The sequence below is a fragment of the Galendromus occidentalis genome, unplaced genomic scaffold (genome assembly GCF_000255335.2).
Source record: "Galendromus occidentalis unplaced genomic scaffold, Mocc_1.1 scf7180000077384, whole genome shotgun sequence".
Taxonomy (NCBI): domain Eukaryota; kingdom Metazoa; phylum Arthropoda; class Arachnida; order Mesostigmata; family Phytoseiidae; genus Galendromus; species Galendromus occidentalis.
In genome coordinates, this window is record NW_003805372.1 from 632,902 (window position 1) to 660,797 (window position 27,896).

At 52.9% G+C, this 27,896-nt stretch overlaps 1 protein-coding gene across 1 annotated transcript; it reads left to right on the forward strand.

Annotated features, from left to right (window-relative positions):
- The first annotated feature begins 751 nt into the window (after positions 1-751).
- tn (tripartite motif containing protein thin) lies at positions 752-27,820 on the forward strand. Its single transcript, XM_029111194.1, has 13 exons — positions 752-1,010; positions 5,779-5,942; positions 8,480-8,606; positions 9,838-10,016; positions 10,771-10,884; positions 10,992-11,171; positions 12,824-13,002; positions 13,168-13,396; positions 13,594-13,703; positions 25,773-26,048; positions 26,743-26,902; positions 27,246-27,536; positions 27,680-27,820. Exons 1-13 carry the CDS (start codon positions 752-754, stop codon positions 27,818-27,820), a joined length of 2,409 nt encoding a protein of 802 aa, XP_028967027.1.
- Positions 27,821-27,896: the final 76 nt, after the last annotated feature.

Below are 27,896 nucleotides of genomic sequence, written 5' to 3' on the forward strand. Positions count from 1 at the left end.
GATTGTGTCGACTGCGGTGAATCATCCTAGCCTTGCAGTCTAAGCTGGCAAAGATGGGTCCGCTACCGAGTGAGTCGGCCGTTGTCTCCATGCCCGCTGGGTTGCTGGTACCGTGGTGCTGGTCGCTCGTCTGCCCAAGCGACCGCCACGCCGCGGCCTGCCGGCTGGAAACCAGACTCGAACGGCACTGGAAGACCTGTTGTAGCTCAGTCAGTCAGAGAGTCAACGACAGCGCCATCTTTCGCGCTACCAGAGCCTGGCGCTCGAGTGCTTTCTTCGGAGGGCCTAGCACTCAAACACACACTCTATTTTTGGTTTACCGTTGGCGGCCGCGTTCGCTTCTGACGAGATGGTTCGCTGTGGTTATCGGCAGGGGCTCCCTCGCTGATTCCACGGTGGTGTCCACCGTGTTTCCCTTGAATTTCCATTGTTGATCTTCGCTAGTTTCCAGCTTCGAGGAGTATCCGTGAATACTGCGATCTGTATCGTCGTGAGCGTCTAGGTGTGGCATAGCCTGCAGAGTCTGTGATCGAAGAGAGAAACGCCTACCCGGGTTCACCTTCGGGAATCGTGTCCCGCCCGGAAATTCCACCTCAGTAGAGCCCACCGTCTCGTCCAGTGGAAAATTCGTGACCCAGTCCCAATAAGTGAACCCGCCGTTGGAGCATCCATTCGTTTGTTCGTTCGCCCCGCTGATCCTGTGATAATTGTAACGTTTGTACCCGAACGGAGAAGTTGCCGATTCGTCACAATGTCCGGAGCGTGGCAGCAGCTGGAGCAGCTGCTCACGTGCGCCATCTGCATGGATCGATTCAAGAATCCCAAACTGCTTCCCTGTCAGCATACGTATTGCTGCGATCCGTGCATGGAAGGCCTGGTCGATTACGCTAGACGTCAAATCAAGTGTCCAGAATGCCGAACCGAACACCGCATTCCGTACAACGGGGTTCAGACGCTCCCTACAAACGTGACCCTTATGCGGTTCTTGGAGCTCCATCGCAGTATGACCGGTGAGTTCGTATATCTTTTCGTTGCCGGATCCGTTCCGGAGGCTTCATGTACCGGTTCAAGGTAGATGTTTATGAGTCGGTCGACAAGCCGCTGCCGTCGCCTTCTTGGCCGGCCGGGCGGCAGACTGACTGACCGACCGGCAAGTCGGCTTGCCGGCCGGCCCACCCTCCGTATGAGTATGGTGCGTTCCTTCGACTAGTCAACATTACGACATCGGACGTTGTAGAGTCAAGTGAATGCTTTCTGCGTCAGTGAGCTCAGGCGAGCGAGGCTTCGTCACGATTCTCGACCGCTCTTTCTGGGAGAACGAGTCGCAGGGAAAGGAACGAGCGAGCGAGCTAACTCCGTGTTACAGAGACAAACGAGTTGAATTGCAAAATTTTTCTAAGGGAAAATGCTGACAACCGGCTCCGAAGAAGTCGACTGAATAGAAAGATAGATTTGTGTTGAGCGTTCTCAGAAGCGGATTGACGAAGATGGTTGAGCGGAGAAACGAATACCATAGTGAAGAAGACAGCGAGAAGCGCTCCTCGACGCCGTCCTACAAAAACTTTGATCGATCTGTCGGTCGGGCGGGCCGTAGCCTCACGAACTTGTATCGAACCGCATTCGGGGAGTAGCTGGCGTTTTACTTTTGATGGCGCTGTCCCGCATCATGGGCCCTGGACTTGAGTACTCAAGACGACGACGGCTCGAATTTTCGCCGGTTGCGTCGGACGTTATGTACATATTATTCTTATGACCATAGCTCGCACAGCGCGAGATGTGTCCAATCTGGGAGCTCGACTGGATCCCTGATTTCGAGTCATAACTGACATCCACACGATGTCATGTTCGAACCTGTCGTGAACGATCCACATGGATGCACATGGGCATGTCAATTTTGGGAAAATTGCTCGCGGATTCCTATCAATTTGCGAAAAACTTCGTAATTCAAAGTCCCATCGAGGCAGCGCCGGCGTCATTGGCCTCTCACTCATCAGACTTGTCAGACCCACCAAGATGGTCTCGAGCCGAACGAATCGCATGAACTCGGTTCCTGGGACATCAAAATGCCTCAACGAAAGAGCTCGTCCGCGGAGAAGTTGAAACTTCTGGAATCGAGGCTGCTCTTGGAGTTTCTCGGCATGCAGATTGCTGAGCAATAAGTTTCGGAATCTGCGGCACGGGCCACGATCGAGGCTTTGGCCGGGATATCGAGGAAACCCGACCGACACGGTACGGCGCTGACGAGAGTTCCTCGAGAATTTCGCAGCTTTGCTAACGTGATCTTCGACACGTATCTCCAGGCAGATTATTCCAGGAAATCCTCATGCCTCGCTGTGTGGCGCTGTGTACTTGAGACTCCTTCCTCCATTGAATCTCAGATTCCTAAGAGGAAAAGGTCCCTCGTTTATTTTTGCTGAAGAGAGCAGTATGCTGTCCGGTGAAATAGATTACCCCTACACTAAAGACTCTGGGAGCCTGCGGTTTGAGGGTCGATCGTATTTCGTCGCCACGTTCGTATCTTCGCGTTAGGCATCTGGCCATGAATTCAAAAACTCGCAGGATGCCCCTGATGAGTGCGAGGTCGCTTGTTCGATATGGACTCTCTCCTTGATCGCTTAAGTGAACTTCTCCATTCTCGAGCATGTGAACGAAGTCCAAGCGCGTTGGGGATAGAGCTCTATCTCTTCCGTCTGGGAGCCAGGTCTCCGCCCTAAGGTGTACGCGCTCGAATGAGCTCGATCATGGGGCTCGCGAGGAACTAAATTCTATACGAAGGCCGGGTCAGACCTGAGAGGACACGTGGAGGGGTCCCAAGAAGTCGCGGTGGGGACCGAAAAATGCTGTGCGAACGAAGGCAGGTCGGAAGAAGCGGGAACTCCAGGACGCGACGGAGTCTAAGATGAGAATCGTTTCTCGTAATAGTCGGGGTCGTCGAAGCCAGGCTTCGTTGCGTTTGTGAATTCAGCTGTGAATTGGAGAATGAAGAGGGTTTCTTTTTTACATTCTCCAATTCTCGTCGCTCGACCGCCTTGCCGCCATTCCTGCCGCAGTCGCTCGGAAAAAAAGCACCGCGTGTTTAAAGTGGAATGGCCTTGAGCAGAGCCGCGTAGGTACCTTATTTGACTTGGAACTCCTGTATTGCCGGGTCGCATGACTTCTATTCACCTGAGATCCGACAAGGACGACGACTTTGCTACACAATCCCTCGAACAATGTAGCACGAAGGGTTTTGCGGGGCGGGATCTCCTCCCCCCCGCTCTCGAAGAAATGTCTGTGAAGCAGCAAAGACTGCGGCATACATCGGGCTGTCTTGAAAAGTGGGCACAAGTGCTCCGCGTACCCAGTCAGTTGAAAGTTGAAGGTCTCACCGTACACTGCGTCGTTGAGTCCGCTCGTTCGCCCGCTCGTTCGAATTTCCAAAGCTCTCCCAATCATGATCGAAATCCCGCCTGAAAATCGACTCTGCTTCCTAGGGCTCGAATCTGCCACACATCAACCCCGATCTCGACGCTGTCCGATTATGATCCAATCAACGAATCGTTGATAGCTCGAGGGCTTTGAGGCCAGAAGGGCTTGATAATTAATTGCGGATGAGTCTCAATCGAGATCGATATCGATTCTATAATATCTAGAGGTGCATCATCGTCTCGAAAGAAACTCGGGTGCATCCGCTCGCGGGCACGCTCAGTCTCGCTCCTGTCCTAGAGCGAGTCTCCGGATGACAAAGTCGGAGTTCGCCCCATCGTGGAAGCAGCGCAAGACACTGTCTGCTGAGCATCAGCTCATCTATCCATCAATCTATAAGTCTAGTCTTCCATTCGTTTCGCTGAGCATATCGGACAGCTGGGGGACCTGTCAGTTCGTTGGTCAGTCACCGATCATTATGGTCGTCATATAATAATCGCTGGGTGTCGAAGAAGCCTTCGTCAAGTCATATAGCTATGGTCAGTCTCGAGCCCTACTTGCCCTTATCCATCCTTCGTCCACTGGAGCCTAGAGTTGCTCTCCATCTTCCAGCCTTCGAAGCCTTACCTCCCACATGCCAATCTTTGGGGGCCCTGTACAAGGTGCCGAGAGAGGTCGGATATCGCGGATGGGCTTGATCGACGGACAGTTCGCTGAGCGGAGCCATATTTCACCATCACCGACTATCTGCATATAGGATCTGTCGTGCATCTCCATTGAGACGTCAACAGCTGAGGAACGCTCCGTATTGGAACAGGGGCTGCGATTCCGATGTTAATGAGGTCCGATGTAGCGGTAGAGACGGAAACTTCTGTCCGCGAGACTGAAATCCTCGATATCCGTCGGCTCGCCCCATTCACTGCCTATGCTATGCCCGATACGAGGCTCCAGCTACGAGCCTTCGATAGCTCCCAGACTAAGGAGTTCGAGCTGGAGACGAACGGATACTGGAAACAGAACTCGCCAACGATACCGCTCGTAGATTAAGGATGAGTTCGGTGTCGTCAAATCGAAAATCATCTCAGGACACGAGAAGTTGACCCTCGAAATGAATACTAGGAGGGAGCAACTGTTCTTCCCTCCGGAAAACTGCAGATGAGAAAATAAACGAGAATAATCGAATGAGAATTCCTGCAGCAATAAAATTAGAGGTTCCAAAAGCAAACGACCCGGGGAACATCCCGCTTCGAAACTCGACCGAGCGTACGTGAATCTCAAAAGACGAACGGGTCCAGAACCGTCCTGCGGAGTTGTCGCTGCAGAATTACTCGGAGTCAGAGAATGTTCGAGCTGCATCCGAGGGAAGAAAAAATGAGCTGCTCTCTACGCCGGTGCCGTTGTTTGTTTGTTTGTTTCCGTGCGTGCGTACGTTTGAATGTTTGTGCATAGCTCCGAGCGTCTCGTCGACTCGAGACAGATTTATGAGTAGGCCATCAAGGATCACGATTCCCCCGCTGTCTGATTGCATAAGAGAGCAGTGATACGCTCCCGAATCCGATGCGAACTCGACTCGACTTACTCATCATCTGCTCCGTAATAACTCTCGAATGCTTCTCCCCGAATTCCGAATTGAGTGGGGAGAAGGAATGAGGCCTCGGGTGCGTTCATCACGTCATGCGCGTTTTGCGAGCTGACGGACATCTCAGGAGCAAGGAGAGACGAAAACATCCAATTCGTAGGATCAAGTCTCGGAATCTGGAAGAACGGCTGCGGTTGCGGGACGTCTCCTCTTCCAGCGCGGAGACTAGGCTCCTTGCTGGCTCGACGACTAGAGTTGTGATATGAGAGGACATTTCATTCTCGAGAAAAAACCATGTTCGCATGGATATCCGGACAGAGAGCGAACGTCGAAAGCGGACACTTCAATCCTTGTTTTTGACCTTTTCCATGGAATTAATTTAAGTCTCCAACTATTGCCCCGATGAGCGTCTCTCGGGTTTACTTCAATATTCATGTATACGATCGTACAGAATCGATTCGGTGAGGAAGAAGTTTCCGATCAAGCCCCGGCTCGTGCTCGTGCCGTCGAAACCTCGGCGTAAAAACGGAGATATGGCGCGGAAATTCAATTCTCAATCGAAATTAGCGCCAAAAACTGACAAAATTCCACTTCGAAAATTCCGAGAAGCGGACGTTTTCGAGGAGCGGAGGGAGCGGGCAAAGGGGAGAAAGGACGTGTCCTCGTATATCGCATCTCGATCGATGACTCCAGTTTATATCGGGCTCGACCTCGGAGCTGACGCCGATTTCCGCCGGATGGAAGTCAAGCGAAACCATGAGGGATCGTAACTTTTCCGCCACTCTGTATCGCAGGTGAAGAACCCGAGCCCGAAGAAGCCATGATGGGCAGATGTTCCGTTTGTTCCGAGAAACAACACCTCATCAGCTGCCATCACTGCAACAAGAAAATTTGCGCCGATTGCAAGGAGGCGCACCTCGACGTCATGCGCCGAGAAATATCTCGGATCTGCTCCAACGTGAGTATCGATCTTCCTTCGGAGTCGTTCCACCTTCGGCGATATCGCGGGAGCTCATCTTCCCGAGTTCATCCTTATTCAATTACCGGGAAGATGGAAATGCTTCCATAAGCGTAATACGCTTCCCAATGTAGAGCCTTTGATGTGGAAACGTATTGTAATTCTCTCCCGGCAGCCGCTTCCTTTCGAGGCAGAACACCTCCCGTCGGCAAATCCGCGGGAACTTTTGATCCGACAGAAATTTTCCTCTTGTAATTTTCCCCCGTTTCCCGAAGTGGGGCCTAGCTTCTAAATTATGACCGTCAATCTGTCAGCCGGTAGCTTTTCAAGTTTTTCTCCTTCCCTTTTCCCCCGTCTCCCACGGCTTCGCTTTACGCGCTCTGTTCCCTCCGGTGAAGCCGCTCCAGATCCGAGAAATATAAATGTCCGACAGTTTTTCAAGCGGCTCCCGGTTCCTGAAAGTTTTGTCAGATCCTACTTTTCGCGCTCTCGAATAGAGAATGGCATGGGGTGCGGCGCTCGGGGGAGCTCGAGAGAATCTGCGCTTATTAACACGAGTGGTTTTCTGCGCTCGGCTATCGGAGATCTCGGAGCTCGTGTCGAATTCTTCGACCCATCCAGCGTTGAAACAATTCTTCCCCGAGCTACTCCGTTTGTACTCTACGATATACAGCTCGCAGCTCGGGTTTCTCCTTCCTGCGAGATGCAAAAACGAGAAGAAGGGAGAGATATAGCGAGAGGAGAAATGGAAAAAAAGGAAGCGAGAGTGAAATGAGACTTGCGCGCCCCAAGACGCGTGTTATGCATGTAGATTAACAAGCTATTAGAACTCCGACACGATCGACTTCCGAGGCGGAACGAGTTGAGTCTGTTGCTTCGTGCACACACATACGTACGTACGAACGTCAGCAGAGCCTGCACATGTCGTTACTTCTAATTAAGTTCAGGAAGCGTGGCCTTCAGGTCCTCCTGTATAAACAACATCAGCTAAAAGCTGCGACTAGCGAGCGCGCAGAGCGAGAATATTCAATGATTGGTGCATCATTCGATATTCAGCCACGGTCATAGTAGAGATGAGCGAGTCAGACTCGAAATGGCTCCTAGTCGTTTATTGATGAGCTAACTGCGATTTCCATCCTTCATTTTCTCCCAGCCGGAGGTCTTCTCCTGAGGATTTCCGCTACGTGATCCATCGGCCAGAACTTGAATTTTCGTAGCCCCAGCTTTGCAAAGTATTCCTGGGAACATTGAGCCCCGACCAGACGGCATCCCCGATAAAATTCGGTGGCCCGGTTCCGTTCCGGGCTGAGTCTGAACATTCAGTAGAAAACGCGTCAAATACGCAAATCTGAAGGAGGCGCTCGCCGCGCCACCGCATCCCGACCTGGATTCCAGATGCGGGCTCGCAGTTCCCCTCGGGGCTGTCTGTTCCACGTTCACTATTCCTCTGCGCAAGGTCTGTCTACGAGACCGAACCTTCCCGAAGCATCTCGGATCCATGCAAACCCCCGCCGCGTAAACTAGACGCTGGCAAACACTGTTCGAACACTTTGAGGTCAAGCAGAACCCCGAGGGCATTCGAACGTTTGTTTCTCCTAATGAATTCCGGGAGCGAGCGGTCCGCTCACCTCGCTCGGCCGTCTGTCGAGCCAAACTGACCTCGGAACGCCGAGCTGACTATTCACTCGAGCACAGGGCAGAAAACCGAGTGAAACTCTAGCGTGTGCTCAATCCCGCATTGGGAGCCCTCGAGACTCGCTTCGAGTAGCAGTGGCGTCAAGTAGCTGCTACGCATGCCGGAAATGTTCCCATGCCATCTTTTAATTTGCGGTCCCCTCCTCTCTCACTTATATGTGAGTGCAATACGATCCGCCGGAGCGTGTGCTTCCCGCAGCCGATGAGGAAAGGTCCCGCTTGTAGTAGTGGTGGTAGTGGTAGGAGTAGTCGCCGCCGACGTCGCCGTCGCCGCCGCCGTGATGGTATGCGTGCAGAAATTCCAGCACCACGAGCGAACGAACGAAGGAAAGAATTCGGAAATTCAACGCCCCAACTTGAGGCCAATGAAAACTTTGCGGCATGCGGCAAGACAGCGACTTTCTCTGCTCTTGCTGGGCATACAGTGAGGGAATACGAGACGTGCGAGGGGGGACTATCACACGAGCAGACAACCGGAGGAATAAGCTCCGGCTCAGTGAAGGAAAAGACCCGAACCGACTGTTGCCACGCATCGTGATTGGGCATATCAATTTGGTGAACTGCCGTTGTTCCTCGGGCGATATTAACGCTCCGGCTTAGGTGGTCGCCGAGTCGAGGCTCTGTGGGCACGTCGTCGGTGGCTCTCTAAGCCGTGACCAGTTCCCACAGTCCTGGGACAATCTGTGCCACTCGCGGATATTGGCTGAAAAACAAGTCAAGCCGAAATGGAGCAGCCGCTCCGACTCTCGACCAGCCATCGGTCAGAGCACAGTCGGTCGGGGAGCAATCTGCGACCACGAAGGGACAATAATAATAATTAGACTCGATTACCTATCTTCCAGGTGCGGCGATCTGTCAGCCGACTCGAGGATACGCTGAAGGAGACCAAGAAGAACGAGGAGAAACTCATCACCAATTGCGTCAACGTTCAAGAGGAAATCTCCGATATCATCAACCGGAGCGTCAAAGGTATCAGATACTTGATCGGGGTCCACGCTCGATTCCCGAATTTCCGGCGAGGGATATTCCGCTCGGCTCTCGACCGCATCCCAGACGGTTGGAGTTCCTGAGCCTCTTATCTTGTTTCGTGTTCGTGCACCTCTCCCGATGGTGCTCGCAGGCACAGCCGGGCTCCTTCGATCGGAAATCTTATTGTTCAATCCTCCACTTTCTCCCGGCAAGAACCCATGATAGCGGAGGGCTGATTGTGATTTGATTGATGCCATGCGGTATCGATCGAACGGTCCTTCACTTAAGGTCCGCGGCGCCGTATCGAAAACAATAGGAGCTCCGAGAATGTCAGCGCTGGAAATTCTGACGGTTATCGAAGTTTCCTGCATTGGCGCACGCTCGACAAAGTATTCGAGTAATATATCTGAATTTCGATCCGAGAGCAGGGCATCGGCATACCGATGTCCAGAATGGATGAGTAATGATACTGGGAGTCTTTGTCTCATTCCGTGTCCTATCGCAAAGGTACCGAGTCCATGCAGGTCTAGATCGTAATGGAATCTTGTTCGGAGAAGGCCTCGGAAGCAGCGAGGATCCGCTCGTGTCGGTGCTCTGGGAGCGGAGGGATGGCCAGCTGATGGGCAGAAGAGGGGAAGAGGGAGTCGGGAACTGCAAGAAAAAAAATGAGAACCGCTGTGTCAGAGAATAAGACTTGCAAATGTTCCGAAGTTTGGCTCCTGCGGCAAGTGATCTACTGGACGGCTGTTCCACTTTCTTCCTGTTCGTCCGCTCTCTATCTCTCTCCCGTCAGATCGGATACCGTGGAAGCTCGCGTACGTTCGCTTCCTATGCGATACGCCAGCAGCAGTTGGCCTATACTATGCCGCTTCTGATTAAACGTGACATTGCCAACGTGAACATCCGGCTGATGAAGGTTTCTATTAGTCAAGGGTAGGCGGCTTTGATCTCGATCCACGAGAAGCTTCGCTCTGAATAATGGACGAAACATCCACAGATACCTCGGTATTCGAGAGTATCGAATACCTCTGTGATACGCGGCTGGGAATGTTCTACAGGGAATTCAGCGCCCACCATTCCATGTCGGCGATATCGTATGAAGTGGAAAATTGGGAACCTTGAGTTATTGTTATGACGACGCGTAATTCCGGGAAAAGCCGAAGATGTTCCCAATTCTGTCTCTCTTCACTCGAAATCCTTTTTCATCTCATCAGTGGTTTTCCCGTTCCAGATTTGGAAAAACTCAAGGAGCGACTCGAAGGCGAAGTTAAAGGATACGAAGAAGTCGAGAGCGGTACCTTGTTGAAGCTCTCCGACAATCTCGATCAGGAAGTCACGACAATCAACGCGAATTGCGACGTTGTAGAGAAGTACATCGACGAAGACCACGACTGGACCGACGTTGAATTGGTGTGTATTGCTGATGCCCCTCGTATCTTATCATATCGTTAATTTTTATTTTGCCGATCGGCGAGAGCGTATCCGGCGAAATCCAAAACGAAAAGGATGTTCGTGGACCGATCGACCTCGCTGCTTAAGAAGGCTCTCCACAAGCTCTCCACTTGGAAGAAAGAAGCAATGAGTCGTTTGTTCATTAGAGACAATAGGACGTCATTCCTTCATGGAGGCATGGGACCTTCTCTCTGGACTTACGATGGGGGCGTTTGAGCGACCGACCGACCCGCAACACGGGAGGCGAGTGCTGTAATTTCGCCACGGGCTACGCTTTGTTTGTACTGGAGCCAAATTGAACTGCAATCGAATTTAATTTTGAATGACTGGGAAAAATCTCAATGTGGGTCGTTCCGCTCAGTCGCGATTCGGTCTTTCGATTCGGTCCCCCCGGTGCCGACTGCTCCTCCGCCGGCGAACGGAGCGAGCGCCGTCACTGACTCCAACGGGGAAATTGCAAATGAGCCCAGAATCAACGGAGCCCAAATTCCAAGACTACCCGACTCTCGAAGCGGCTGTTCACAACGGAGTGGGAAACCCTTCATTTCACCGCTCGCTTTGTCTCCACTCGTTGACTAGTGAGACGGAGCGTTGTGAACGGTGGCGGGGACGCCCGCCCGTCCGTCCGCTCGTCCGGCTCCGCTTTGAGCTCGCGAACGAGTCCATGGGAGTTAGAATGAAAAAAATGGTAAAGATTCCCTCTCCGACGCAGGTAGAGTACAAGGAAATCTTCGTGAAAACTCTCGAGTTCCTCCGCAATTTCGATGCCGATACCACGGACTATGGACGGAGAGTACGTCTGAATATTCTGACCGACACGGAACAGGTTCGTAGGCTCTGATGATCGAGGAGTGGAAATGAACGATCGGAAGGGGATCCGAGAGGCTCATGACCTAGTTGTACGAATGGTGAAATTCTGATAATGGTTTCCAGGTGCATAAGATGTTGGCTGGTTTCCTAGAACTCAAAATCCAAGCTTCCACGAGCGTCAACCAGAGTCTTGCTCCGGCGGGCCAGACCCTTCCCAATGCTCTGATGAGATCTCAATCCGACCACCGTTTGGCGAGTCAATTCAAGAAAGTAGATTCGCGTTCTATGCTCGACATTTCCCAGGTGAGGCCGATGATATTAGGTACCTGCATAAGTTTTTAGCCCTCTCTGTCGATCCGCGATATCTCGGCTCCTGGAGGCCGTAGAAACTTCCCGATACATGCGTTTTGCGCGCAAAGAGGCCAGCTTTCACACAGACTGGTCAAAATTGTGATTGGACGAGCTGTTCTCGCGGAATCGCCGAAATACTGAAATTCACGAAATCGGCAAAATTGACTTCCTGAAGTAAATTTTTCAGAAAGTCCGAAATCCCCCGAATTAACATGCCCATTCGAAAGCTCGGCGAAAATGCAGTCGATTCATTTTTTCACGAAGGATTTTCGCCCATTGGAAGATCTCGCAATCGAGATCCGAAGGTTGAGATCGAATCATAGCGTCTCGCCGCTCCCGGCTTTCCCTGGTCGCATGACGACATGCGCATCGTTCTCCTCGTGGAAAACGCAGAAAATATAGACCCCAAGATCGATTTTTCTCCGCTCGATTCCATCTCTAATTCCGTCTGGAAGTCCCCACTTCGTTCACGGCGTCTAACGTCAGCAGCGACCGAGGAGCGATGGGAACGCTACCCAGCGTGCCACTGGAAGCGTCACTCCGAACAGGGAAAAAGGAAGAAATCAAAAAAGGAGCCAGTCCGAAGAGTCTCGAGCTTTTGAATTCTTCGCGCGTAGGCGGTCTCTCTCTTTTTGAGAGAGGGCGGTCGGGATTCGGCTCGGTGGACGCGCTGAGAGCTATGATTCGCTATGAGACGCTATGATTCGATCTCAACCTTCGGATCTCGATTGCGAGATCTTCCAATGGGCGAAAATCCTTCGTAAAAAAATGAATCGACTGCATTTTCGCCGAGCTTTCGAATGGGCATGTTAATTCGGGGGATTTCGGACTTTTTGAAAAATTTACTTCAGGAAGTCAATTTTGCCGATTTCGTGAATTTCAGTATTTTGGCGATTCCGCGAGAACAGCTCGTCCAACCACAATTTTGACCAGTCTGTGTGAAAGCTGGCCTCTTTGCGCGCAAAACGCATGTATTGGGAAGTTTCTACGGCCTCCAGGCGCCGAGATATCGCGGATCGACAGAGAGGGCTAAAAACTTATGCAGGTACCTAATAATAAGGCGTCTTGTTTTTCTTATCGACTGCTTGTTGTTCTAAATAATTCCTCCATCTGATCCAATGAGGTAAATTGTTTGATGAATTCATCAACGCACAGACTGCGTCAATGTCTCGGAAATGAACAGGGGGACTCCCGTCTGAATGGGCCCAGTATCTCCCAAGGGAAGGAAGGTTTATCCCGAGCGCTCGTCGAGATTACCACACTGCCCGCAACCTCTCAAGTCCTCCGAGCCGCCCAGAAACGCAAAAGGCTCCCTCGTTTCCTCCGCAGTTGGCTTTTTTTGAGTTCCGTTCGGTAACAGGAGTTCTATGTTTGATCCGAATCGGGACTCTCCTTATTCATGCCCCTCATCGGGACTCCGCTCCCCGACTCTTGGCCGTTAGATTCGAGATTGATGGACGACAGACGCTCGGTAGAACCTCATGACTCCGTGGACTTTTCCCGTTCCGAATGTGCTCGAGCAGAGAACCCTTCCTTGGAGCGACTCAGACGAAAATTCCCGGACGAGGCGCAGTCAATATCGCATGGACTTTTTGCAATTGCAGCGTGACGGCGCCAGTGATGAGGAACGCGGACAGGGCAAAAGCGACATTCTGAGAAGATACGGACTCCTCGGTGACGAGGACAGTCACGGCGGTTCCCGACATGGCTACAAATCGAAATACGTCCGAGACCTCCTACAGGAGCAAGACAGTCTGATGAGACCGTCTCTCAACACAGCGAGGTTTGTCCTCTTATCTGGAGAAGAGAGGTCGTTGACGCAATCTGCGCAAGTGCTCAGATTGGAACAGGAACTCACTCAATAACGAGAACGGCAATACTTTTGCATTATTTCCTTCCGACGCATTTTCTCGCGGCCGGCTCTGCGTAACACTTCCTCGCGTTGCAGTCGGATCGACGACGAGAAGACCAAGGAGCCTGAACCTCTCCCCAAAGTGTTTGACGTCGATGGAGCTGTTCGGGCTCCACTCAGCGGCATCGTCAAGATCGACGACTCGGGAAAATTCATGGAGCGAGTGTTCGAGAGTGAAAAGAAGGCGAAAACTAAAAAAGTCGAGAAGGAAAATCTCCGCAAAATGCAGGAACAGCAACAACAGCTTACGCAAATGGCCCAGCAGGTGAGCGACGATTCCATGCGATATGCCATCCGTCGTCGTGATCCTGGTTCTTGTTCAATGATGAGTGAGGGAACGGTGGGGCTCTTTGGACGACGCGACGGTGTCAGAGGGTGGGGAGGGGGGCGGGCTGGCTGGTCGGCTGGCTGGAGGGGTGGACGGGGAGGTGGGCAAAGCTCATCAATCTAATTGTTGCACAGCCTGAGCTGAATAATAAGTTCGGGATTCAAATCAGCCTGGAGGCAGGAAGGCTTTTAGTGGTTTGCAAGTATCACGACGCCGAAAGTAGATTAGAAGCTCCACGCGAGACGTGAGTGGGCGCGCACAGGCCGCCGCTATTGCATCGTCTTTCCCTCTGTTGGTCTTTTTTCTCCTCCGGCCACTGCAACGTATGTTACGTACGTACACACAAGTACGGGAGGTCTACGAGTGTTGCTCGGTCGGATCGGCTGTTTTCTTGCGAGAAAGTTGGCCTCATTAACCCTATAGCACTATAAACTGCTCGTAAGGAAGAAAGCACCGGTTCTCTTGGCTCCGGTAGACTTTTCCGAGGCAGTTGTTGTTGTTGTTCGTTGCTTTATTTGCCCTCTCGCCGTCGTTCTCGCCCGCTCACGTACTCACGCACGTATAAACGAATGCGTACATTCAGCTCTGGGCCGGTGCGAAGATGGTATTGACAAGGTCGCGCTGGATCTCAGCCGATGTCGGAGAAATCGAGCACCGATAACCCTGTCGCGGCCGCGGAACCTGTTCCGTCGTATTCCTTGCTTCATTCAAATACGATATCCCTGATTCAGCTGAGAATGATGAATAATCCAATCTCGTTCAGGCGACACAAGCCACTCGAACCTGTGCTCCGGTGGCGGTGCGTTCCCCGCGATTCGAGGTCGCTGGCTCGCGGTAAACGACCGAAACTCGAGGCTGCATCCATCCCGAGCTCTTTGAGAGCAGCACAGACCCGAAAGATCAGGGTAGCAGCTGTGTGACGGCGACAATCAGACGTTTTCGATGCAGTCTGTGTTCGCGAGTCCTTTCTGTGTGGTCGTCGTCGACGTCATCGTCGACGTCGTCTTCGGTCCAACGGACTCCAGTACGTCGACTCGTTTGCACGTTTGCTCGTTCTGGCGCTTCCGCTGAGCAGGTTTGAACGTCTTCGTCTTGGTTCTACAAACACAAATCAGAAATACCGTGATCGTATTACGCTTCGAACTTCCGAGCCGAACGCACGTCCTTATTGAGGGGGAACATTTTCTCATCGAGCTCCACTCATCGACTGCATATTTTCCTCGAGACCCCGTCAAGCATGGCGTCGTCAACTTTTCTCGAACGGAGCGATTTCCGGCGGCAAGGCGCGTCCGGAACGTCTCAGCCGAGAGATCGAAAGTAACATCCGCTTCTTTCACAGAGAATGCAGCAACAGATGGCGGCGATGAGAGCTTCACAGCAACAACAAAATCAACAACAAAACGAAACGGATCCCAGCCCGGCGACGACGACATCCTCTACGACGGGATCGCCAGCGACGGCAGGGAGGAATTCCTCCGCATTTTCATCGCAGCTTTCGGAAGCCACCGACAGAGCACAACAGGACAGGAGTGAACCTGTTGCGTCCACGGTACGAGTCGTCGTAGTTGACAGCACACTTGTCGTAAATAACTGCGTATCCTAAAACCCGGACAGCGGACCCTCCTTTCGGCTGTTTAGGCGACTTTATCACCCAGCCGAGCGAGCATCTTACCTCACCCACCCGTCCGCTCCCTCTTGGTCTGTGGGTCCTCGTTTTTTTCCACCTCTCTCTCTCCGCTCACTATCCGGCGCCGTCCCCCGCGCTCGCTCGTTCCGAGCCTGTCTATTCTCGGTGACGGCAACGATAGGCGACATCACCTCCTCATATGTCCCCTCCCCCCCTCCCTACCTCGATCGTATGCCACTTGTTCCGTTGTGCGCCCTGTTACCTCACATCCAACTTGTTTCCCCGCATCTGCAATGTCTACGACGTCGGCGTTCGCCGAAGGCGGAAGGTGACTCCCTTCCACTTTTCCCAAAAACGAGCTCGGAACTGCGTCTTCCTGCTGTCAAGCGAACGGCCGCCTGAAACTCGCCAACAGGTTCACCGAGCCGGCTTCCTGTGCGCGTATATTATTGCTGCTGCTTCTGCTGTCGTCGACGTCGCTGGTGTAGCTCATACCGTTGCTGTTGATGTTTACGGCAGCTGCCGTCATCCGGCACGGTGGCGACGCAGTCCGTAACCGACACTTGAAAGCATGAAGTTTCACAATGAAAAGCGTGTTTCTGTGGAAGTGCCTCTGTAGGCCCAGATGGATAGACATAAGGACAGATAAACACTTATATGAGAGTATATACGAGGCAGACGGCAAGTCTATACACAGATGAGTTCCCCATCCAGAGAACGACAACTGCAGCCAGGCCGGCTGGCGGGCGGGCTGGCTGGTTGGCAGCGGGGGAAGGGGGAGAAGCGAGAATATCGGATGACGGATCTGGCCCGCTTGCCAAAATAGAGCTCATGATCGCTCGTTTTTCCAGACGACTCACTCCGGCCAGGCAGCTGCAACCACTACGACCACCGCATACGACGAGCCGAGATACTCCTCGTCGACGACGACGACGACAGCTGCACCCCGAACCACATCGCTCGATGACGACCGTGGAAGCGATTCCGGCTCAGTGCGTTCCAGAAGACCTTATCTCGAAGAAAGCAGGACTTCGTCACGTGATTCGCCTTCCACAAGGTAAGTCCGCGCGGGATCGCATTGGTTTTCGGGGTGGAACAAACGGGAAACGATTGGGATCTGCCGAGATCCCACGGGATTCCCGGCTCTCAACAGCTCGTGGGCTCGAGCCTCGAGCTCAATTGACGGATCGCCGAGCGCTCAGAACGCTTCGCGCAGCCTACGCGCATCGACCTTTGCAGTAGACGTTGTCTCTCGTGGAAAACCGCAGTCCAGTTTCCGGCAGCCGGTTACTTTCTGGAGAAGCCTCAGAGCACCCGAAACGCTTCTCTCGGTTCCCATAATTTCTTGCCCGGCTCAAATTCCTCGGGCCATGGCCGACTCGAGTTCGATGCCATGCCCCCGAGTGCGAGGTGTGCCAGCGCAAGCAGATGGGGCCGAGAGAAAACAGGTTGCTACCTACACGTTGATCGAAAGTGATTATTTTCATCAATAGTCGGGAGAAATATTCCCTCCGGAAATTCGGATAGGAATTCCATTTCATTCGCAAGGAAATTCATTTCATTATCTCCAAGGAAATTCGAATGAGCAATATGTCGTGTTCTAGCTGCTTCCTTGGAAAACCGCTTTCGTCTCTACTGTAGTTCTCTCATCGTGAGCGCGAGACCTCTGTTCGGTTGAGAATCATAAATTCTTCCTAGGCGTGCAGGGAGCTTTAGATTTATTGACAATTCAGGCATTCAATTGAACACGTGGTATTTCCAGGGGAGTCACCCGAGATTTCTCAAGTGATAAATCAAACGAAGACCGAGGGAGTTCATACCGGTCGGGCTCTACAAACGACTACTCCTCAAGGGTAGGAGCTTCTTCGACGTCCCGGAGACAGAGCTACGGAAGTCGGCAGTCATCCAGGGTAGGGGAAGTTTTATGAGTTCGGAAAGAATAGAGAGCTTTGCCCGGCGAACGAATCTCGCTCTCCCGCCGTCGACGTCCGAATTCCCGACAGGATAATCAAGACCTTTGCACTGGCGTTCGAGTTCAGAGAACGCCGTAGCTTGGACGAGAGCGGCGATTTGTTAATAAATTTTAAACCATGTGGGTCATTAAGCTCTATAAAGTACGTCCCGCCGACGCCACCGCTCGCTGCTGCGACCGGCGGTGCTGGATTGGAAGATGTATTATACAATCTTGGACGCTTCTCAGGCCCAGGAAAGTGACAGCGATAGTGAAAGTGAGGAGAGTGAACGGCAGCCTGCCTCTCGGAGATTTGATGAGACTTCGGCCGTGAGCGCTCTCTTGAACCGAAGCCAAGAGGCGCGGAAGAGCATATCGACTGCCAACGAGAACGCGTCGAGAGAACGTCGAAATCGTAAGATCTGTTTGCTTTTTTATGCTCTCGCGTCTCTTCTTTGCTTTCCATGCGGACAGAATGATCTTCGCCAGTGGCGAACTCGATGGGAGTCGGGAAGAATTTCAGATTGCAGCGGAGGCGTCAGGGGGGGGGTATGGGCTCCATGTTGAAGTTTTCGGGTAAAAATCAAAGCCCGGTGCTCTGGTGGAAAACCACCTCCATAGAGCGAGCCAAGCGTTCCGGGCCCGATCTAGAAGTCGAGTACCGCTCGACCAATATCCCCTCAAATGCTTCGAACGAGAACCTTTCACCAAACGAATCGCTGGCGAAGAAAAATATCGGGGTTTGCCGCCCCTGGATACACGAGCTCGGCACTACTTCTCATAATGCTCCGACCCAACGCTTCGGTACCTTGAAATGCGTTTCCTCTCGAAATTCTTTCGCTGGACCCGGCTCTGGGGTTTGAATCTTACGCACTAACGCTTTCCGAATAGCTCGCTCAACTACTGCTTTCTTGTGTGCAGCGTACTTATACAGCTCGAGCGAGAGGCCTTCTTCATATCAACGTGAATCCACCGGCTCAACGTATTCAAGCTCACGCTGGCAGTCCGCCGGCGATGGCGTCTCGCCGTCCGACGACTATTCACGAAGGCGTTCGACTGCCGACATTTCAGAAGAACGATCGCGGGGCTCGCTGTTGAGATCGAAAAGTTCGGCCCTGGTTCAAGACGACGACGAAGACCCCCCGCGTACATACGGCTCGCGATCGGTGAGTGGACGACAGAAATGCCGCCCGCTTGACTTCTGACCCACTGATTGAATGATTGACAGAGTTCGGCCGGGCTGAACCGCTGCGGGGGAGGAACGAGCACGCGACGGAGGAGCCTGTCTGCGTGCGAGCATGCGTGCTTGCGTGCCCGTCTGCGGTCGTGCGTAATGCCTGCCTGACTGAGTGGAGTCCTGGATGTTATTACGGAATAACAATTGCGGCCTTCTCCCCATTCAAATGCACCCCCGGCCAGCCGGCCGGCTGACCTACCATCAGAGCCAGCGGGCGAACAGGAGGACGAACGAAAAGCAGACGAAAGGATGAAATCGCCGCCCGGCCCCGGGATGAACTCGCAAGCGGATTTCGATGGGGAGAACTTTTGGTTTCAGCACGGACTCGATGTCAAGCATGTGTTCAAGTGGGAGCGCCACAGACGAGGTGTCGGAGCTCTGTGGGCAATAGTCGTCTTTTGATTTAATGTAACTGTATCTATTTCTCCTTTCTCTCTCTTCGTATCTGGTTCGTTGATTCCGCTCGTTCCACTGTCTTCTTCGACTTCGATTGACTCTCGGTTTGGCACGATTTTGTCCGAGGAAGGTCTCGCGGAGATCGTCCAGCCCCCAACGCCTGCATTTCCCCACCGCGAAAGCGTCCTCAAGCGTTTATTCTGCGAGTGCCCCCTCTTCGTTCCATCTCCGAACGTCTCGTAACTCTCGTTCCCCTGCCAGTATCGACCTAGCGTCGGAAGAACCAGCGCTTCGTACGGCATCAGTCGTTCGAAGAGTTCCGCCGATATCGGAGGAGCAGGAGGCCACGGGGACAGCGACGACGAGGACCGCCCGTCGACCTACCGTCGCCGGAGCACCGCTCGCAACCTCACCGACGAGCCACAAGCCGGCTCGACCTCAAATGTCCTCCGCTCGAGGTACGCGACCCAGGACTCGTTTTCATTCTGAGACTCGAGCTCTCGTCTGGACTCTGCTCGGACACCTCTCTAGAGAAAGTGCCGACTTCTATGATGCTCTCGAGCTCGCGCCAGGCGTTCGGCCGGCTCTGCTCGTGGCAGTTTCGGCCGTCCCGAGGCGCACAATCCGCCAAATCGAGCGATCGCTCGGTAGATATCGATCGTTGCGATCGTCGCTACAGCCCGAGCCGCTCACATAACATCGAGATGTCGTTCATAGGAGCACGCACACATTCAAATCGTCGCTCGATCAAGAGGAGGAAGAGCCCGCCCCTGAACGCACGTCATCCTGGGCAACATATCTCCGTAGTAAATACCGGACGGGTTCCTCCGGCCTCGGTTCTTCCTACTCGAACTCAGACTCTCCAAGCCGATACTCAGGTACAGTATAAAGGCCGCGCTTCGCCGCTCGTTAGTTTCTGCATCTTCATACCAGTAGAGTGATTTTTCCCCGCTCCCATAAACTCCATAGATTCGATCCCTGAATGAGATTCCTTGGATTTTTGATACTGCCGGTCGCCGATCCAACGGCTGATCGCTTGACTCGGCCGGACTTCTGCTTCGCGATTCCGATTCCCACGGAGCTTGCCATGAGCCTCGAGTCCGTCACGATTCGGCGGCCCGACTTCCGAATATTCTGGAGCCGAGAATTTCGGTCAGAGGTGTTCGGCCATTCGGGACTATTCCTGAAGTTTTTCGCGATGCTGTTAAAGCTTTAGATGACTTGCCCCTCCGGCGAGCTCTCGAGGCCGGGAATATTTCGATAATCGTCTCGGACGCTGCGGGGTCTCGGCCCGGATTCGGAAAGAGTTTCTGAAAAAAGGAGCATATCGCGTTCCCTTCGTGACACTCTCAGCAATTATCAACTGCGAAACACAGCTCTCGGAGGTTGCCGCTCGAGCGGGACCCTGTTCATTTCCAAGAATGGGATCGGCTCAGACCGCTATCAGCCAATTACTGTAGTTTGCATTCATTCGCTCAAACTGACCGCCGCCGAGGTAAGACGGAGCTCCACGGAATTAACGATCCCGAGTCTCCAGAGAATCATTCTAGAAGATTTACTGCTATAATGCTTCAAGTTTAACGCTGCCTGTGTAGTTCCCGCGCTTCGTTTGCATTCCGCGAGTGCTGCTGCCGCCACCGCCTCCAAGCCGCTTCGTTGATCCGAACCGACGCAGCCGGGTTCATTTTCGATGCTTCACCGACGGACTTATATTTATGCATTTATTCCCAAAACTCGAGCCGGGCCACATAAAATCGGAGCCATTAGTCGAGCGGGTGTCGTCGATTCCGTATTTTCGTCGAGAACCACGGGTCCCGAAGGGCTATTCAGTGGTCCGAAATCGGAGGCTGCGAGACAATTTTCAGACTCACTCGCCAGAGATCCCGGTGGACTACCACCGACCGTATGAATGAGCAAACGAGCGTATGAGTCCGGCCGGGGGACGGAGTTTCTTGGCGCCGAGGTCACCGGTTCATGTAATTAGCGGAGCAGGTTCCCGGTCGCAGCTTGGACGAAGAGCGGGAGGAAGGGAACCCGAACGGAGAACCAGCAAGAGATTTTTCAAAACACAGTTACACCCTCGCGGCCCAGAGACCACCGTCGTTGCGGAGCCCTTTCTTTCGTTCACTTTGATGCGGGGACCGCTTCGCCTCGTTTGAAAGCCGTGGCGGTCGAGAGTTTCAAAGGCAAAAATTCATCGGGTTTTTTTCTCGCGCGCTTATCCAGTGAAAGCTTTTTGTTCCGAGCCTTTCTTCGCTAATGATCAGCGCCCGTCTGTCCCTATTAAGCAAGCTCCACTCATTTCACGTCCTGCGTCTGAATTCGTTCTCATTCGTTGAGAAACTTTTGTTTCGGTGTAGAATTCTTCGGTGACTGTCGTATTCGGCTGCTTATCAGACAGCTGTTGGTGAGCTTCCGGCGCTGTTGCTGGTGCTTAGCGCGAGTCGCTCTCGTATTACGGCGCGTACACAGTTCCGTGGTTCTCAACTCAAATAAATCACACTCGTACATGCACACGTATCCTCACTGCGACTACTGCCAGTGAGATAATGAGCGACGAAGATATGGGAATGGCCGATCGTTAGAGCCTTTCTCGGTCGTTCAGATCGTCTGGTCGAACGAGTTCATCGACGTGGGGCGAGCGGCCGCATGATTGTCTCATATGCTCCGAATGAGAGTATATTCGACAGCCGAGGGAAAACTAGATCTGCGTGATAGTTCACGCGTCCATCTGGTCGCCGGTCAGCGGCGTGGCGTGCGTGAGAGCGTACGAGCAATCGCTACATCGGGTTCACACACGAAGCTCGAGCGACATGTCCGCCAATCGACAATTTATTGAACAGCGTTGAATCGGCTTGCGCGAGCTCTCCGATGGATCTTCGATTCGCTTGATCCGCAAGTGCTGGAGAATACCCCGAGGGCTGGTCAGCGTGATGCCCTGCGAACAGTTCGGGAATGGTCGAATGGATGAACTGTTTCCGAAGTTCGATAGAGGCCGCGCATATTACGAGTTGGAGACGACGTTTGCGGAACTGATCGTATCGCGATCAGCTGTCCTCTTGAGACTCCAATACGGGTCGGGCTTTCGGAACGACATGGTCAGCTATCGCTGATCTCATTCGCATACTCGAAGAAAAATCGCGAAATTTCAGAGCTCAGCGCCGTTCAGATCGCAGAAGGCGGATTCGAAGAAAATAATTTTTCACAAGATTCAAATCAACCCTCGAATGAGAAAAATTAAGTTTGCTGCGCGGAAGGCGCCCGTTGTCACTGGCTCAAATATCGCTCGCTTCGCGCTTTCCTCTTCCGAATTCCAATCACGAATCCCGACTCGACCGACCAGCTTGGGGGAGGAAGAAAGAGCCAGTTGGGAAAGGTTCATCGAAATTGTTTCAGACAGTCTACACGTCTACAGTGTTGGCTGTCGACTTGCGAGGAACTGCTCGGTAGAAGAGCCGCAGCCAAGTTTGTTGAGGAGGGTCTCACGAGACTCAGCCGAGGAGGTGCCGACGTCGGCCGAACAGAATGCGTCGGAGCGATGCCATTGCTCGGTGCCGCCCATCCGCCGCCCCCGTCTACTCCTTCGCTTGTTGTGTGGCTTTGAAATATTCAACCTTCGATGGATGATTCGGAGAAGCCTGTGCTCGCCGAAGCCTCAGCCAAAGATAACGCTTCATTGAGCTGCTCGCGGTTTCCGGCAAACTTTGAATCAGCTTTCCTTTGTGCACAGAGATGCTCTTTCATTCTTCCACTTTTATTCCGGCGACCCCGCAGCCCGTCTGCGGGGAACTGGTGCTGTGGATGCGGGCTCTCCGAGCGAGGCTCGCCACTAATTCACCGGGCTCTGGAGGAAGAAGTATAGATTACACGTATCTACGGAAACTTGACGTGCCGATGGAGGCGTACATTAAATAAGTCTGGAGCCCCGACTCGTTCGACTCATTCTTTCGGAATGCTCCGCTCAAACACGGAATTTCTGATGTTCGCCTTCCTCCGAGACGCTCACGACGAGATTATTTTCGTTCAGGCTCATCCAGTTTCCAAAGGTCCCGATCGTCCGGACACCTGCTCGGCTCTTCGGCCGGCAACAACTCCGAGGACGACGTTTCGGATAGCGAACAGGAGAAGGCCATCGGTTCGCGCCGCAGCTATTCTCGCGGGCCCGACACAACCACGGTTGGCGGCGGCTACGGGTGAGTCATTTTTCATTCAGTCGACAATCCGAATGCAAGTAGCAGACAAGCGACAGCGAAATCTCCTGATTCGATAAGTTTCGGATGCATCTCACACCTCAGTGCGTCCCTGACGAGACAAGCCTGACGCAACCCGACGCATGCCGCAATCCCGTCCCTAATATTCCTTTTCACTGCGAATGTGAGACGTCGTCAGAGTGGATGGCTCGCGCTCGTCCGCTGATCGATTTCCGTGAATGATACACTGTAGATGTGCCAAGTTGCCACATGTATGCAGATGTTTTGCCCAGTGATTTTCTGAGAGGTAGGGTCTATCATTCACCTATTATTCCAAATATTAGGTACTTGAACCCTTTAGGCTTCTATGCAGATTTAAAATGTGATTCTTCACACTAGGGGTGAGTGATGAGCGGTAGGTGGTCGAAGGATGAGCATTCGATGAGCCGGTTCTCGCCCGGACCAGGTAGCGCTCAGCATGCGGAACAATGAGCGACGTCGGGGAAATATCCGAGAGAAACCCAATAGTTATCGAATCGGAGCGCATGATTGAATCAAGTCTCCTCTCCCGAAGTTAGATGCAACTGGATATTTGAACTCGTACCCAGAGCGGGGCCCGTTTGCCCCGAATGAGCGCTCCGCGCTAGTTTGTAATAACGCATGGGGTTCAAGAAACGTCTGAACGAATTTCGAATCTCTGATCCGATTTCCTTCTCTCTCTCTCTCTTGGTTTATATCCCAATATCGGAATCTGCCTGTTTGCCTGCCGAGATCCTTGATTAGAAGAAGCGGATCTCGTCCTCTGAGTCCACACCTCTCGTTGAGGAGAGACCTTCTCTCATCGGTCGATCTTGTATTTTCAGGTATTACCCCAGGCGTTACTACAGACACAACTTTTAGATCGCTTAGATAGAGTAATATTCGTGTTCTATGTACGCTCCTCCTCGTTAGTGAAAAGAGAGAAAAAAAAACAAATACCAAGAGCTTTCCTGCCAGTTGATCGAGGTTAGTAAGCAATACCTGCACTGCTGTCGTCTACTCACTCAGCGATGCCACCTCTTGACTCTCTGATGAGGGAGCCTCAGATGACCTGACTGGTTTTCGTCCTGCCTGCTGATGCCCTCTGAGGGTTCCTTGACAACTGCTATGTTGATGACCAAAGCGTTTATTCGCCCGCCCAGCAAATCCCTCGGTGCCGTGTTGGATACATTCTCATGTACATATATCCGCGAGCGACCGTTCGGGAGTCTTCAGTTCATTGAAAGAGGCGACGCGGGTTTCCCCCCCGTGCATCATTTCCCTATTCTCCTGTTCCCTCACAAAAGATCCGTACTTCGAGCTCCGCTCATCCACTCCGTAGACCCCAGCGTTGCCAAAGACGTCGTCTACTGTATCACAGGCTCCGGTGGCTTCGCAGTCACTCATGTTGTCGCCGTGGGCCGAAGACAGCCGTTCTTGAAAGGAAACTTCATTCTGAAGCGTGGGTCCTCCGACCCACCTTTCGATGCTGTTGTGTGAGGAGTCATTTTGCCGTGCCCCGGTACCAACGAAGCGCGCGAGTCGCCCCACCTCATCGAGACGACCCGAGACACCGCATGAAAAAAAAATCGGCGATTACTCGGGCCGCCATATTCGGCGCCACGCCGCGGCGTCACTCTGTCGTTGGCGAGCTCGTCGTAGTGGAATGTCATATCTCCGACGACGAACTCGAGATGGAGTCGCCGCTTGTCGTTTCCGCGAATGGAAAAAAATATCGTTCGCGGACCCGAGCCGCTCATGTTCTTTTCGTCGTGGGCACCCGCGGTCGGTCGGTGGGTCGTTCGGCCGGTCGGCTATTATCTACCTCACATCGACATGGTGCATTCACGTTTACGGCCCGGAGAAAAGAACCCGTCCTCCGTATCTGTCCTCGCATGGAGAACGAATGGCTCGACCGTTAGACAGGCAGTCTTTGTCTACATATTCAGTGCGTTGCATTTCCATGGGTACACTTGAGTCAGCCACTCACCTCACGAGACTATCCCATGGATCCTGGGGAACGGGACCGGAGTTGAATTTATTGTTGAAACCAGAGTGCGGCCGCAGACCTTCCCCGATCGAGATGGAGCTGAAAACTCGATCACGCAACTGAAAGCGTATGACCCGCGGAAATTCCGTGGAGAAGCGGCAGAAACCACATAATCAGCTCCGGCGTGGAATTCCGGCGCCGGGGACCCGGAAATCCGACCACATGGCGTGTCGGTGGAAGTCTGAGACCACGTCGATTCCAGCGGGGGGTTCCCAGAGGGAAGAAGCTCGCCGCGAGGGCGAGAACTTAAATCGACGCGGATCATGGGATAACGTGCGTTCGGATCACCACGACATTTGAGTCCGTCGGTCCGAGTCGGGAGACGGATCAGCGCGGAGTTGCAATACTTTTGTTCACGGGAGCTTATCCGGCTTAATTCGGCGGAACTCACAAAGTTCTTCTTATTAGGCTTGTAGTTGACGATGGCATGGCGTTGTCAGTCGCTGAAAAAGGACCTTCAGACGAGGCTCCACGACATCGCGAAAATATCTCCCACCTCTATTGTGCTTGCGTGAATGTGAATGCATGAAATTGCACGGGGATTCCCGCGTGATAGTCGTCGAGAACGCTGCCGTTCGTGACAACAATCCGGATCAGGGCGTCTCTCGCTTAACTTATGCCATGCTGTGCCGCGTTGTGATCCCTAACATGTTACAATGCCTGTCTTGCCAGACTCCCTCGCTTTGGCGCCGTCGTCGGTCGTTATGTCAGCAGCTATTCGGAACGGCCGGCGAACCGGATGATTTCGGTTCGGATCCCATTCAATTTCCAATGGAATAAATCGATAGATGCGAGGAATTCTCTAGAACGTTTTTTTCCCTCTCTCGTCCCTCTCCGATCCCAGCAACCCCCGGACTGCGTACATTCAGAAGGGCGAATGCAAGTTGAGCATCGGAAAGCGAGGCTCTGAGACCGGCAGCTTCACGTGGCCTCGTTCCGTGGCTGTCGGGCCTGACGGATCGCTCGTCGTCGCCGACTCGTCTAATCATCGAGTGCAGGTGTTCGACTCGAATGGGAGGTTCCTGCATGCATTCGGGAAACAAGGAAGTGCAGATGGAGAACTCGACAATCCTGCAGGAGTTGCCGTTAACAGGATCGGGCAAATAATCGTTTCGGATAGGTGAGTCGCTGCACGCGGAGTTGGTAGACAGCCGGAGCGGAACGGATTTAACGAATCTACGGGGACGATGAAAGTGACGCCGTGGATGAAGATTGCGATGAGGAAAAAGAGGAAAAACGATTGGGATGGCGAGAGTTTCCGCGATAATGTGATCGACGACGACGTGAGCGGAGGGTGCATGCCGCATTGAGCACGAAAGGTTCCGGCGGGAGAGCGTGGGCACACGTAACCGATTCCTGATGCGGTCTTTTCTCAGTGTTAATAGTTCCGCCGATCCTGAGGCATCGGTTCTCTGCTCTCAGATTTCAGCTCGGGATACCTTTACACGGCATCGAGAGGCTACCGTAATGGTCTTTGGTCACAGAGCGTCGGTCCAATCTCTCCGAAGTATCGCATTACGGAATCAAAATTGTCGCGGAAAATTGTCGGCAATAAAGGGGATCTGCGTTGCGAAAGCATTGCGGCATGGGGGAGGGTTTTCCCGGAGCTGCTGATAACAAGTACAAGTCCGATTATCCAATCCGGACGAGCTAGAGGCCGACCCCCCCTCCCAAGAGTTTCGTGAGGGAAATTATTTTCGAACGAAATCGGAGACAAACGCGGCTTCTGAATATCGGGAACTGCGGGGGGACCCGGGAAAAGCTCTTAATTACAAATTCAGAACGGTAGGTCACCGAATTTTTCTAATCCTCAGGTACAATAATCGAGTGCAGATTTTCGACGCAAGTGGACGATTCATTCGAGCTTTCGGAGGCGACGGTCGCAGCGACGGAAAATTCCAGTGCCCTTGGGGTCTCACCACAGATAGTCTAGGATTCATTTACGTCTGCGACAAAGAGAATCACCGTGTCCAGGTAAATTGAGGGAATCGGTGGGCCACGAATTCATGAGAGGAAATTTCAAGAGTTCCTCGAAATCTCGAAACTCAACAGCGTCTCGGCCGGTGCTCGCGCTCCTCCGGTGTTCGATTACACGTGATTTTCCGATCCTTCGCGTTCGCCATCCATTATCTTTATGGAAACTCACCAGTTCTCGCGTCTCGGCCCCGATTGAAACGACTCTGTGCTTCCAGTTTGTTCGCGTTTGGGGTAGAGGGAAGTTGGTAACGAACGGCCGGGTGCGCAACCGGCGTCAGCTCGAGACGAGTTTGAACCTGTCGAAAACGAGTTTAACCCGAGCTGACGTTTCTATTGACAGGTCTTTCAGTCGGATGGAAGTTTCGTAGGTAAAATGGGCAGCGTTGGATGTCGGCCCGGCTGTCTTGAACATCCGTCCTACATAGCCGTATCCAGCACCAACCGGGTAATCGTGAGTGACACCAACAATCACCGCGTCCAGGTGTTTGACGTCAACGGCAAATGTCAGTTCACGTTCGGCGCTGAGGGTTCTGAAGAAGGCCTGTTTCGATTTCCGCGAGGCATCGCCGTGGATGACCAAGGCTATATCATTGTTTCCGACTCGGGCAACAACAGAATCCAAGTTTTCCAGGTTAGAATCGAGCATCCAGCATCTCTGATTTCTTGGCGCACTTTAAGGAACGCACACGAATCATTTCTCGCGGCGGATTTATCCGCCAGCTATCAGAAGAAGGTTGATTCCGCTCCTAACCGATCGGAAATCTCATTTCGCAGCCGGACGGAAGTTTCATCAAAGCATTCGGCAGCTGGGGTGCCGAGAGCGGTAAATTTAAGGGTCTGGAGGACCTCGCTGTCAGCAGCAAAGGAGACATTGTCGCATGCGATCGGGAAAACCATCGCATTCAAGTATTCTAAAAAGTCGCAACCCGTCCCGATAGACCGAGAAGCGGTCTCCGACCGCAGATCGTCTGAATTCACTCTTTCCATTGCC